Source organism: Propithecus coquereli, unplaced genomic scaffold (assembly GCF_000956105.1).
Source record: "Propithecus coquereli isolate 6110/MARCELLA unplaced genomic scaffold, Pcoq_1.0 Scaffold71, whole genome shotgun sequence".
Classification (NCBI taxonomy): Eukaryota; Metazoa; Chordata; class Mammalia; order Primates; family Indriidae; genus Propithecus; species Propithecus coquereli.
In genome coordinates this window covers 3349149-3364328 of record NW_012153174.1, presented here as the reverse complement: position 1 = coordinate 3364328, position 15180 = coordinate 3349149, and the positions used below count along the sequence as shown (strand labels likewise).

The following is a 15180-nucleotide window of genomic DNA, read 5'->3' as shown; positions in this document are numbered from 1 at the left end:
TTTTTAATTTGATCAGGTCCCATTTATTTATTTTGGTTGTTGCTGTGATTGCCTTTGGCATCTTCTTCATAAATTCTTTGCCTAGGCCAATGTCTAGAAGAGTATTTCCAACATTTTCCTCTAGAATTCTAATAGTTTCACTCTTCAAGAATTTTTAAAAGAATTATGGGAGAGTTATATAGGTCCACATTTGAAAAAGATTTGTTATCTAATACAATTTTTGAAACTGTTGAATAGTTAATTAAGAATAAATAAGTATTATAACTTAAATTTGTTCTAATATATGTGGATTTGGATTCTATAAGAGATGCAATGAGTTTATTTTGGGAAGAAGTCATCTGAAGCAGAAGCCTTCATTTTTTCATGAAAAGTCTTTACCACTCAATTTCAAGTTAATTTTCTATTCATAACTTACTATTTTATGGAAGAGTTTATTTCTAGTGTTATACTTTATAACAAGCCTGTTCTTATGTAGTTGGCGTTGGCAGAATTATATGAAGATGAAGTGAAATGCAAATCTTCCAAGTCTGATAGACCTAAAGCTGCAGTCTTTAAGAGCCCACGAACGCCACCTCAGCGGTAAGTTTTGTTTTAAAAATAAATTATAACCCTTTTTAGTTCACTAATCCTAAATTATTTTAAACGATTTTGGAGTTTTTTTTAAAAATTACAATTTCTTAAATATTCTTTAGGTACTACTACTAAAGCTTTTACAGTCAGAAGGCTAAAAGAAACTTATGGAAAAAATTACCGTGAAATACCTGATGTTTTGGTAGGCGTTGTATGAAATTATATCATGAATAATTTTGTTCTTGGGCACAGTGGTTCTTTAATATTTTTTGAGTCATAGGACTCATAGAGAGCTCGATGAAGTCTACAGACCCTCTCCTCCCAAAACAACATCCATGTGCAATTTTGTCAGTCATTTTTAAGGGTTCATGTGTATCTTAAAGTCCATCCATGGAGCCTTTCTAGGTCTTTTGTCCTCCATTTAAGAATCTGTGACTTCTGGATTCTGTCTCTGCCTCCATCTCGTGATGATTTGACTAATAAGGTAGTATTTGCTCTTGTTAAAAATCCCTAAACTATAAAAAACAACCCACCAGGGAGATTTAAGAGATGAGAACCAGGTATATTTTATTGCCATGAGTATTCATGTTTGCCAGGAATATTTTCATTAACATGTTTTTAGTATGCAGATTTCATCCCTAGGAAGAAACTTGAATTTTCCCATTATATCTCATTCTCAGAAAGTCTGTAAGTTTACCAAAAGTTGAAAAATTCACAAGAAATTGTTTTTTGTCACTACTCCACATTCTCTCTTTCTGTAGGGGAGATAAAAATAACGTATCTTTCTGGACCTGAATGAAAAAAAATAATATTTATAATTTTTTCTCCCAACTTTTTATTTCACAAATTTTCAAACCCACAGAAAATTAAAAGACTAGTAGAGTGAATAAATACTGTGTGTGCTTCACCTGTATTCACCAGTTGTCAACATGTTATAACATTGCATTCACGCACACTCTCTCTCTTTTACTCAGCCGTTCGAAAGGACATTGTAGCCGTCATGACACTTCACCCCTAAATACTTGAGCACGCATCTCCTAGGAATAAGCACGCACTCCTTTATAACCTTGGTAACATACCTTAAAAAATTAACAGTAATTCTACCAATGTCATTGAATATATAGTCTGTAAGTCGGACATTTCTTTGGCTTTAGGATCCATCCAAGGACCACACATTGCATTTGATTGTGCCTGTTTTGAATTTTTGAATCCAGAGCATTTTTCGCATCTTTTTGTTTTTAGCTCAGCTACGTAATCTATTACATTGACTTTTTTGAAAAATCTAGGCCAGATGTCTTATAAAATGTCCCACATTCTAGGTCATTATCTCCTCATGATTAGATTCTTATTCAACATTTTTGTCAAGAATGCTAGATAAGTGGTATTGTCTATTTATTATATGACATCAAAAGTCATATAATTTCAAGTTTTTCAACTAGTGATGATGTGTTCACTTGGTTAAGGTGCTGACCACCACATCACTCCATCGTAAGGAAAAGTTGGTCCTTTGTAATCAGCAGGTTGGTATGTTGGGACTGTTTGAATATCTTATCCTTTCATTTAATTTTTATTTTTTGTGTATATGTTTATAATATATGTATTTAATTCTTATTTTTATGTATATAAAATATTTTAACTGCTTCCTTAATTTGTATATTCTCCCAGTTTTTGAAAGTACTTAATATATATTGATGTGTTTAAGTTTTATTCATTAACTATTTGATCACTGTTTCCCCAGTTTGAGCATATGTTGAATGACTTAATTTTCTCTTGATGTAGTGGATTAAAGTATTTGAGTTCCTACAATAAGACTAATGTATTAATATTTTCCTTGCTATTCAAATATGGTCACTAAGATATTTCAGTGAAGGGTTTTCCTCTTTTGTGCTATGTGAAACAATGTTGCCATTAGTATTTGTAATCCAGTTTTTTAAGGATTTTGTGCCTCACATTTGATCTCTGGAATTATTTACATATCTGAAAAAATGAGTTTCCTTAAAAGATACTGGTTGAGGCTCATACTGTGTTTAATCTGCTTATAATACAATGTGTAGCAAATTATCAGCAATCTTTTTTCTAAGTATGATATTTTCTAACACTATGCACTTCCTTTGATTTCATATTCCATATCAACATTAGCCCAGTTTTATTGTATTTCTACAGATTTGTTTGGTTTAGAAAACAGTGCTTATTTTCATGGCCCTTGGGCAGTATGATAAATCAAAACAGTTATCTTCTCATTGTCTCTTTAAGCCAAGATATTTTCATTGTGTGAAACTCTAAACATAGTATGGTTTGTGTTTTTAATTTACAAAAGGAGGTACATAACCTATAGAAAAACCCTCAGAAGAATAGAGTGATTCCTGTTTTAACATATTCATCCACAAAAGGTTATGTATCACAGAACTGAAATGTCTTCCACAAGTCATTATATGTTAGTAGAAGTATCGTTTTGAGAATTAAATGAGATAAAATATATAAGATGCTTAGCACAAAGTTGGTACTTACCTGGGCCTTAAAAGATTAAGATTTAGATAAGCACAGAAGATAAAGCACAAAATTCCAGGAACAAAGAAGCACACAGAAGAAGATAATCAAATTGACCAGAAGAATCAGAAAAGGAACCCGCAGAACTTTAGTGACTTAGTGGCAAATAAGGTTGGATGGGTGGAGGTGCAGCCAGCAGGGTTTCTCGGGCATATGACCTTTGCTGTCACTCAGTGCCCCATGCTCAGAAGAGCCCCATGCTTGGTTTAATGTTTTGCTGTTACTGTCTTAAAATTATTAATCAGTTTTGAACAAGGGACTCACATTTTCATTTTTCACTGGGCCCCACAAATTAAGTAGCCAGACCTGGATACAACCTTCAAAGCCAAGGAGATAAATTATACCTGTGTAGAAGGCAGTGGAAAGCCAGCATGTTTTTAAATGTAAATTTAATGATAAAACTATAATATAGTGTTAAAATCTTTGACTCTAGAGATAGACAGACCTCAGTTGTATTTTTTTCTCTCTGTTCTAATAAGGTTTTGCCAGTGGGCAAGTTATTTAACCTCCTCGTTTTTGTTTTTTCACCTGTAAAATGGGGATAATACCATTGTTATGAGGGTTAAATGAGCATATAGTCACCCCTTGATAAATGTTAGCTCTTATTATTTTGTCCTTGTAGGAAAGTGGAACAGAGAGTACCATATAAAATTATAGTAGGGCATGGTGGCTCACGCATGTGATCCTGGCACTTTGGGAGATCGACAAAGCAGAAAGATTGCTTGAGGGCAGGATCGAGACCAGCCTGGGCAATACAGTGAGACCCTGTCTCTACAAAAAATAAAACAACCAGGCATGGTGACACAATTCTGTAGTCCTAGCTACTTGGGAGGCTCAAGTGGAAGGATAGCTTGAGCCCAAGGATTTGAGGCTTTAGTAAATTATGATTGTGCCACTGCATTCTAGCCTGGGTGACAAAGTGAGACCCTGTCTCAAAAAAAAAAAAAATTGTTATGGGAAGAACAGGATAAGGAGGCAAAGAAACCAAGAAGAAAATAGTTGTGGTAATCTAAGGAGTGGGATAATGAAATTTTGGATTTAAGTGGTATTAACAGAATGGAGGAGAAAGGGTGATACTGACATAGGATACTTTCCTAAGGAATTTATTATAGAAACTTGATGACATGGGATGTAGGGAGTAAGTGAATAGGAAAGACAGAAAACTTAAAGGCTTTTAGTCTGGGACATAGAAAAATAATGTGATCGTTAATGAAGGGTTCATGTGTGGAACACAGTTTTAGTTTTGGAGTTGATAAACTTTATTTAAGTAGTACTAATCCAGTAGCTGCTTTTAAATTCAGCACTAGACCATAAGTGAGAGGGTGGTGAAAACATATAGTTGTGAATCATCTGTATACAACAGGTTGTCTTTGGCAGTGGATAAATATTTTGATGATGAAATGAGTTTAAATAGAGAATGGGAGTCAGGGACATGGGCATACTTAATTACCCAAGAGAAGGAAAAAGAAAACTCAGTAAAATAGAGGGGGAGCTGTTAGTTTCCACTGGGCAAAGAAACAACAGTTTTGGTATCATCAAAGTCCAGGAGAGACAGAGTTCAAATATGATGTGAGGAATGGGAGAAGGAGGGTAGGTTTAAAAGTATCCAATGTTTCAGAAAGTAAGTAATAACTGAGAAGAGTCTTTTGGGTTTGATGATACAAAAGTAACTCAGAACCTTTGAATAAAATAGATTCAGCAGCAACATGGGAGCAAAAATCTTACTGCAAGGAGAAAGTGCATGGTAAGTGCGGGCTCCAGGTACAGATATTATGGTTAAGTTTTGGGTCATCAATTAGGAGTTAAAGAGATGGGGAAAGGAGAATGTAGTCTTCAATAATTCATACTTATTTTCAATTGTTAAAAAATGTCAGGTTCATGAAGTAATGATTCTTTTATTTCTAATACTACTTCTCTGAGTAGTTCAATGTGAATTGACACTCAATAGAAATACTTTCACTTAATGGAGGGATACAGTAATCACATCATTACTGAATTGAAGTAATCAATAGGACATTAAAATCTGTTTTTGAAAATTTTACTAGTGTAAGAAAAAAAATTGACAATTTAAATATCACTCTTTCAGAAGCTTAAGAAAGAAGTCCAGATAAAAATGGAATTACAAGTTTTAAACTAATTTGAGTATGTCCCATGGTTTAATTTTGTCTGTATTTTTCTTTATTTGAGTAAAAGTATTAATATTTCCTTTTTCATGAATATTGATTAAACAGCTTACAAAGAATAGCTATTATATGTCCATTAAGAATAAATTTATTCATTCATCAATTTCAGTTGTGTCAGTTATTCTAGGGATGTAAAATATGGAGATCTTTAACTTCATAGAGTTTAAAATCTAATAAGGAAGCTGGATAAGAGAAATAAACAGGTAATAGGTATAAAATTATCCTATTTGTACCATATAATGTTTATGCCTTTAACTTTACTTGCGGCTGGGTGCAGTGGCTCATGCCTGTAATCCTAGCACTATGGGAGGCCAAGGTGGGAGGATTGCTTGAGCTCAGGAGTTGGAGACCAGCCTGAGCAAGAGCAAGACCCTGTCTCTACTAAAAGCAGAAAAATTAGCCAGGCGTGGTGGTGCGGCCTGTAGTCCCAGCTACTCAGAAGGCTGAGGCAGGAGGATTGCTTGAACCCAGGAGTTTGAGGTTGCAGTGAGCTATAATGATGCCATGGCACTCTAGCCAGGGCAAGCAAGCGAGACTCTGTCTCACAAAAAAAACAAAAGAAAACTTGCTATTAATATTACTGCTAAATTTATTTTAAATGTTTTGAATTTCTTTTATTATCTGGAAGTGGTAAAAGTATTATAATTTATATTAGACTCTAAAAAGGAGAATTGTATGTAGTAACTCTGGAGTAGTATCCAAAAGAAAAATAAAATAATGTATAACTAACAAGGGAAATAAAACAACAGTTATTTGACTAATTCAGCAGAAGGCACGAAAGAAGAAAATAAGGAGCATAAAGCATAATTACATTATAAATATACGAATATATATAGCAATAGTTATATTAAATATAAATGGTCTAAATCTGTTTAAAGGACAGATTGGCAAGTTGAATTAATAAAAACAACTCTGTGTGGCTTATGAAAGGTAAATGTTAAATATAAGGACACAGAGAGACTGAAAGGAAAAGGATGCACCATGCAAACACTAACCAAAAGAATGCTGGTACAGCTATACTAATATCAGATAAGACGTCCTTAAGGCAAGAAGCACTACTGAAGTTAAAGAGGAGACATTTCATAATGATAAAATGTCAGTTCAACCAGAAGATACGATGATTCTAAATTTGGTTACATGGCTTAAAATATATAAAGTGAAAATCACAACATTCATAATTTTAGGAAACAGCAAACTGAGAATAAAGGGATCAACTTAATCTGATTTTAAATGATCTACAGAAAACCTGTGAAGATCACAGTTAACAGTAAAATAGTGAAAGATTTCCTTCTGGAGTTGGGAACATAGCAAAGATAACCCCTGTCACCATTTTCATTCAACCTGTACTGGAGGTTTTAGTCAGCAGAATGAGGTAAGGAAAACAAAAGTATACAAATTGGAAAGAAAGAAATAAAACTCTTTATTTGCAATGACATGATTGCATACAAAAAAACTACAAAAGCCTCTTTAGTCAAACTACTTGATTTAATAGTGTGTTTAACAAGATCCTAAATACAAGATCAATATTCAGAAATCAGTTTTATTTCTATATACAAGTAGAAATATTAGAAGCTTACATTTTAAAAAGATAGCATTTGTATTCAAAAATATCAAATGCCTGGGAATAAATCTAACAAAAACTGCAAAAACCAGTACCAGCAAACTATAACACAGAAGACCCAAAGGAAGGGTGACCTTCAGAATTGGAAGATTTAATATTAAGCCATATCCTATAAATAGTGGGGAAGGGTTTAATGCAAACTAATAAGCAAATTCTAAAAGTTTTAGGAAAATACAAAGGATCGAGAATAAACACATACATGTTTTTGATCTGGCTTATCCTGTTTGAATGTAAGCTCCATAAAGACAAGGACTTTGTTTTATTTAATGCTGGATGGTACCTAGAACAGTGCCTTGCATGTAGCAAGCACTCAACAAGTATTTGGTGAATGAAAAAATGAAAATATAGTGACCAATATTGCCTTTCACAAGTCTCTGAATTTGGGGAATTTATAGTTGGTTAAGGGATTTCCAAGTGTTCTAGAAATCAAAAATAGTTTTATCATTCTTGGTATTTCTTCCTTCTGCTAATGAAAGGGAATTTTATTCCTTTTCATTTATATTTAGTAAGTTAGTTTATATGAGCATACAGTATTATTAATACTTCAACAGTCAATAAATATTGTTAGTCCCCCCCCAAAAGAAAACAGTAGCCAGAATATTCATGAAGAAATAAAACAAAGTTGAGGACTTACAATACTGGATATAAAGATTTACTTTTAAAACTGCAATAGTTACGAGAGTAAGGATTAACAGTAAACCAATGGAACAAAATAGAGAACTCAGAATCATAAACACATGCTTGATTTATGAGAAAGAGGACACTGCAGAGCATTGAGGGGAGAGAATTTCATTACATGGTACTGGGACAAATGGACATTTATATGGGGAAAAATAATTCCTGGGCCTCTACCTTATGCCATCTGAGAACATCAGTTCTGGATGGGTTGTGGATCTAAATGTAGAAATTAAAACAATAAAACTTCTAAAGAAAATAGAGTATCTTCATGACTTTGGGGGAGGCAAAGATTTGTTAAATAAGTAACAAAGGCCATAAACCATAAAGGAGCTAGCAAATAATTTCCTGTGGCTGATTTTTCCAGTAAAATCTTTCTCATCAAGACAGATAAAAAGGAATGATTATTTGCTTTGTGAGATGAGAAACCTGGGACAGGGAAGGAGGGAGATACAACAGGAGATAGCTGCAGCAGGAAGCTTTGCTTTGCTTTTCTGTATTTGTCACAGCTGCCTAAAATCATCTGCTATCAAACTCCTTCTAATACTAATTCTTAGGAGCCAGCTAGGGCAGTGTTCAGCCTTGCTTACTACCCTGAACTCTTGAGTTTAAGCTTGGGAGGAATACTTCCATAGGCTCCTGCTCTGGGGAAACTTGGACCCCAGTATACTTCTCCAGAGCCCTGGCAGGATGAACAGCCTCCCCCTTCAGCAGTTACTGGGGTTCAGCTGGTGTCTATTTGTCCAGGTGGATTTTTTTCCTTCATTTACAGAGAAATGAGAGCTGATCTGCTCTTCCCTCTATCAGTTTTGCATACACTAATTTGGATGGAAGAAAGTCTTGACGGTGACCTCGGTTTCTAGTCTCTAGTGCTCATATAATTTCCCCCCATTGTTTTGTTTTGTGAGTCAGTTCAGTGTGAATTTGGAACTGGATTGCAGTATGAATAGTTCTACATGAGCTTTGTCATCATACTAGAAGTCTCTATGTTGATACTTCATTGGTTATATTTTCTGATATCCTTGATTGAAAAGACCTTGGAAGCTGAAAAAGTAGGGTATTAATCTTATATAAGGGAAATTTTTATGTTCTGTAGGACCATATATGAAGTTGGAATCAGAGTAGAAATTAATCATTGAAAAACTATCTGAATTATTTGCTTTTAACAAATGCGGGGAGTTTTAGTTGAGTAGGTTTCTTTTCAGTCCAAAAATCTCTAAAGAATAAACCTTCTATGTATAGCCCTGTAGTTTAGAGTTAGATGTTTATACTCTGTATACCTAGAGGTCTCCTCCCTAACTAGGTCTCTACTGAGTGTGGCCTTTCTTAGGGGGAAAGGACTAGCTTATTTCCACTGAAGTCACAAGAATGCCTCTTTTTAAATAAAAGTTATTTCATAAGACTATGTAGCTGTTTACTTTAAAGTACTTTTTTGTTAGTTTATATTTTTATTTATGAACTATAATGTTTAAAGGTTTTATTCAAGTGAAAATGAATACAGTGGATTACATATAGTTCGACCTTCAACTGGGAAAATTGTGAATGAACTTTTCAAAGAGGCAAGGGAACATGGGGCTGTCCCTCTGAATGAAGCCACAAGAGCTTCAGGTGATGACAAATCTAAGGTCAGTACTCAATTTTAAAACTACTCTATTTCTGTATTTGATTTCCTCTATCATTTTTTATATTGTTTATAAACATTTTTCTAACTATGTTTTGGGGGAAGGGAAGAAAAAAAACTATGTTTTTCTTAAAATATTTGTTTCATTTTTATAAGGTTATATTCTTTCCATTAATGATTCACAGTTGAGGCAATTTCTTACATTTCTATGCAATTTTTTAATTTATCTTTTAATTTTGAAATAATTATCCATTCACAGGCATTTGCAAAAAGAATACAGGGAGGTCCCATGTCCCTTTCATCCCGTTTCCCCCAATGGTTACATCTTACATGATTTTAGTGTAATATCAAAGCCAGTAATTTGACATGGGTACAATGTGTGTGTACAGTTTTCTATCATTTCATCACGTGTAGATTTGTGTAATTGGCCAACTCAGTTGAGATACCATTCCATCATCACAAAACTCTTCCTACTCCTTTGTAGGCACACCCTGATCCCTCCCTCTCTCCTCCCATAACCTCTAGCCATCACTAATTAGTTTTCCATTTCTATAATTTTATAGTATTGAGAATGTCATACAAATGGAATCATAGACTATGTGACCTTTTGGGAGTAGCTCTTTTCACTCAGCATAATTGCATGTGTCAATACGTTATTCCTTTTTAATTCCTGAGTAGCATTTCATGGTATGGGTATACCACAGTTTAACCATTCATTTATTGAGGGACATTTTAGTTGTTTCTGGTTTTTGACTATTACAAATAAAGCTGCTGTGAGCAATTGTGTATGGGTTTTATTTTACTTATATAACTTTTCATTTCTCTGGGATAAATGCCCAGGAGTACAATTGCTGGGTCATACATTAAGTGTAGGTTTGGTTTTTGAAGAAACTACCAACCTGTTTTCCAGAGTGGTTGTGCCATTTTATATTCTCATAATGTATGAGAGAGCCAGTTTCTCTACATCCTTACCAGCATTTGGTATTGTCACTATTTTTAATTTTTGCCATTTTGATGGGTGTGTAGTGCTAACACTGGTTCTAATTTGTATTTCCCTAAGGACTAATGATGTTAATTTACGTTTTCCTAATGACTAGTAATATTGAACATCTTTTCATGTGCTTATTTGCTATTATCTTTATTATAATGTCTCTTCATGACTTTTGCCCATTTTCTAATTGGATTTTTTATTTTGTTACTTTTGAGTTTTGAGGATTCTTTGTATATTTTAATAGGTCTGGGTCCTTTGTCAAATATATGGTTTGCAAATATTTGCTCCCAGACTGTAATTTGTATTTTTATCCTCTTATCCTCTTAACAGGGTTTTTCACAGAGCAAAAGTTTTAAATTTTGATAAAATCCAATTTATTCTTTTTCTCTTTAGCAGTTCATGCTTTTGGTGTCTTGTCTAAGAACTTTTCACCTAAATGTGGGTCCCAAAGATTTTCTCCTATATTATCTAGAAAAATTTTACATTTAAATCTATGATCCATTTTGAGTTGATTTTATAAAAGGTGTGAGGTTTCCATCAAGGGTCATTTTTTTGCTTATGATGCACAGTTGCGCCAGCATCACTTGTTGAAAGGCTCTTCTTCCTCCATTGAATTGCTTCTGTACCTTTCTAAATTTCTGTAAACTTTTTATAGAGCTTTTATATCGACTGACACAGTATTGGTATATTGAAGAATAGTTCAAGTGTCTTTTTTAGTATAATTGTCATATATTCTTACAATCAGCATTTCTCAACCTGGAATTTCCCTATCAAAATCATTTGAGGAGGTTATGAAACTTAAATTTTAGCTTTCATTTCATTATTTGTTAACAGCTTGAAATTCTTTGAGTCAAGTCTTAAGGTAATTTTGGCTCTTGTGGATTCTCTAATTTTGTAAGAAAATTGTGGAATTGATATGATTTATTCTATGGAGAAGAAAACAATGATAATTAAAAGCTCATTCATGATATAAAAGGTGATTAAAAGGAATAGCATTTTTACCTCATAAGCTATCCTATTTGAAGAATAGAAGACCTTGTAATTAGTATAGCAAAATAAAAAGTGCAGTCATAGCTGACTTGTTACAGTTGCATAAAAGCAACTTATAAAATAAGGATAGAGCTTTTGTTAGGGTGGTTCATACCCATTTATAAAATCCTTCCTTTGTGAAACATGATTTAATCATTGTAATTTTTATTAAAAGACTTGTCACAAAATATTAAGGGTAGTTTTTTTTTTAATTTATCTATACTTGAAAATATATATTTCAGTGTATAAATGCATATCTTAGTGTAAGGTTGGCCTGTATTATTAATATTTCAGTTTCTGAGTCACTAATGTTTTTATGGAAAGAAACATAATTTTTTACTTGAGTATACTTCTCTATAATAAGACTTTCATTCTAATATAAAATTTTTTGGGTAAGTATGAACCAGTTTGGATAATTACAGCTTATCTAGTTTTAAAATATATATTATATGTTATAATATTTTAGTGAATAATCCTTAGTGAATTTTTAACTCATTTGCTATGTATTTTAGTCATTTACAGGTGGAGGATACAGATTGGGTAATTCCTTTTGTAAGAGGTCTGAATATATCTATGGAGAAAATCAGCTACAAGATGTAGGTACAATAACCAAAATGAAAAAGTATAAATATTTGCCTCTACTTACTACTGTTTGTTTTAAAATTAAAAATTGATAATATAAATATATTTCTCTTGTTATTTTTTGAAACCTTGGTTAAAAAGACCAACGTGGGCTGGGCGCAGTGGTTCACACCTGTAATCCTAGCACTCTGGGAGGCCGAGGCGGGCGGATCATTTGAGCTCAGGAGTTCGAGACCAGCCTGAGCAAGAGTGAGGCCCTGTCTCTACTAAAAATACAAAGAAATTAGTTGGACAACTAAAAATATGTAGAAAAAATTAGCCGGGCATGGTGGCGTGTGCCTGTAGTCCCAGCTACTTGGGAGGCTGAGGCAGGAGGCTCGCTTGAGCCCAGGAGTTTGAGGTTGCTGTGAGCCAGGCTGATGCCACAGCACTCTAGCCCGGGCAACAGAGCAAGACTCTGTTTCAAAAAAAAAAAAAAAAGACCAACATGTAAGCTTTCAGTCTCAATTTTTATTTTGTATGTCAGTCATGCTTTGCATTTAGAGATACACAACTATTTGTTCAATGTGTGATTCACTGTCAAAATGAACATACAGGTGAGCCCAGTGGTACACACCTATAAATTCCAGATATTTGGGAGACTGAGGCAAGAGGATCACTTGAGCCCAAGAGTTGAAGCCCCGCCTGGGCAACATAGCAAGACCCCATCTCTTTAAAAAAATGTTTAAGAAAATGGACTTTATATGTATAGATTATAATTATTATAAATGGTAGATTGTCATAATATAAACATTTTAGCTAAGTTATAAATGTTAGAATACCTAAAGTCATTCTTTGCTTCTGTTGCTTTTTGAAATTTTGGCGTTTTAATTTTCATTTTAAACCTTGATATATTCTTGGATCATCAGTGCAAATTCAGTCTTGCCCCTTGGCATGACTGTTTAAGCTCTGTAGCACAGAAGAGTGTAGTGTGGGTGTAGACGAAGGAAGAGGGTAGGAGTAGTGGGGTGCAGCTGGATGTTCTCTTCTCATTACTTTTATTTTCTAATGAACCATGAGTAATTGTACTTCAAGACCAGGGTCCAGTTGTGGGACCTTTGGCATTTGCTGTCATTGTCAGTTTGTTAAGCTAAATACACATCTGCTAAGAAAACATATCTGGTTTCACTTATGTCTTTATAAATAAAGAATAGCATAAATAATTCCCTATTTTAAATTAATTAAATGGTTTAATATGTTGTAAGATATCACATTTGTAACTATTTGTAACTTAAAATTGTTTGGGAGAGATGTATTCTTATATATTTTTTTTTTTTTCCTATGCCCAAAAGGTTCAGATTTTGCTTAAACTGTGGAGCAATGGCTTCAGTTTAGATGATGGAGAATTGAGACCTTACAGTGACCCAACAAATGCTCAATTTCTGGAGTCTGTTAAGAGAGGGTAAGATGTATTATTTGTATTCTGTTCATTACTTAGAGTGGGGCTATTTTTTTTTTGAACAGACTGTAATCAGTAGTGCACTACTGGTTTTCAAGAGTTGGTTCCTGGAAAATATTGTGTTAAGTGGTTGCCAGGGGTATAATATTCTTGAGTCTATAAAGGATATATTGCTATCTGTAAGTCATTGGTTCTTAACTTTGTGGGTCGGGGGCATTGGACATTGGCCCATTTTGAAATCTGATGAAATTATGGACCTAATTCCAAGAAGAAACATCTTAATGTAATAATCAGTGAATTGATTAGCATGTAGCTGCCCATCCACTAAGCCACTGTCCTGCTTACCGTTGACAGGGTGACTCTCATTGCATGTATGCCTGAAATTCAACTTATATTAGAAATTTTTTAAAGTGGCATTACTGCTGGTAGAAGATTTTGCAAGGTTAGTTGGAAGTTAAAATTTGTGAAAGTAAACCAAATATTCAGTTTTCTGACCCATTCAAAGAACATTGTAACTTACCAGCTTTTCTTGCTAAAGGATGAGAAATCAAATGATTTTGCTATGATAATAAAAAGCTTTTCTATGTTAAGATTTTACTAGCTGACAGTTATTCCTAAATAGAAATACGACTAAAGACACAAGGTTGATCATAAACTGGAAGACTAGTAGCAGGAAGGGACCAGAGTAGGGGGGTTATACTCCATACAGGAATTGAAGGTGGAGCTTTTCCAAGTGATGAAATGCGTCCAGGGAGAGTAGCTGAGGTGGAGTGGGGATTAAATTCATTGGAGTCAAAGTAGCCAATGAACTCTGAAAGAAATTAGTTTTAGAATTACTTTTAGAAAACAAATTAGTATGAATTTTGAATTTAAATTCTATACAGATAATGTTAGGGTACCAAATAAAGGCAAGAAATGCTATAAGTATGCCAAAGTCGTTGAGAAAGTCAGAAAGCTGTCCTAGGAGGCAACATATGGTGGTGGCAATTACAGGATATAATAGTTTTAAGTCAAAGCGATGGACTTGGAGACCTGCAGAAGCATTGGGAAGGGCTGGGGAGGCTGGGCGGGGGAAGTGTTCATCTGCTAAGCGAAGACCAGTGTAACTGTTGAAATTGATGCTAATTTCAAGATAGTGGAAGATAAGAACATACTGATGATGAATGTGCTATTATATAGATTAAAAACTAATTTATTGTTAAATGAAAATAATCTATAAACTTTGTAGGCTAGTGTTTAAACAGACATAGTATATTAAAAGTATTTTTAAATTTGAGCCACACAGTAGCCTTGAGTACAAATTCTGATTATGATTAAGAAGAGTTTTAGAAAAGACTCCTTGAAAAAAATAAATGATGTCAAATAGTGGTTCTCAACTGCATAAGGTCCATTGACTCTTTTTTGTAATAAGTATTTTGTAACACCATCTATACTATCCTCAAAGAAGAACTCATAGATGATATAATCTACCTGTGTACATTATTTCCCGAAATATTGATATAGTATTCTACTTAAATATATTGAAGAAATAAAGGAAAGTAATTTGTCATAAAATGATACATATTTTAAGTTATGAATGCTCAGGTATGACCACACCAGGATATGTAAGTAGTCAGGTAATTTGTACCTGTATGCAGTCTAGCACTTCTCAGGTAAAAGTGACAGGTATAAAAACAAGGATGAAGTATGTGAAGTTGTAAGTTTAATTACTACAAGTGGCATTGCATTCAAGGACTTGGTAAAGTTCCAAACCAACTACAGTCTTACCTCAGTTTACATGATAGTGCATTCCTGGAAATTTCAACATATATTAACACAATAGCCCCCAAAATGTATTTTTCTTGTAAGACAGAATTAGGTTTCAGGCTCAGACATGATAAACAGCGTTGTCATCCATGTGACTCCCTGGAGAGCACCTGGCAA

The 15180-nt window shown here is 33.8% G+C and overlaps 1 protein-coding gene across 1 annotated transcript in view; it reads left to right on the top strand.

Annotated features, from left to right (window-relative positions):
* Positions 1-15180, top strand: part of UBXN2B (UBX domain protein 2B) — a 44557-nt gene that overhangs the window by 19814 nt on the left and 9563 nt on the right. Inside the window, exons 2-5 of the mRNA XM_012661396.1 lie at positions 476-579; positions 9071-9221; positions 11750-11833; positions 13151-13260. Coding sequence (XP_012516850.1) covers positions 476-579; positions 9071-9221; positions 11750-11833; positions 13151-13260 — 449 coding nt within the window. The remainder of the gene's footprint in view (positions 1-475; positions 580-9070; positions 9222-11749; positions 11834-13150; positions 13261-15180) is intronic.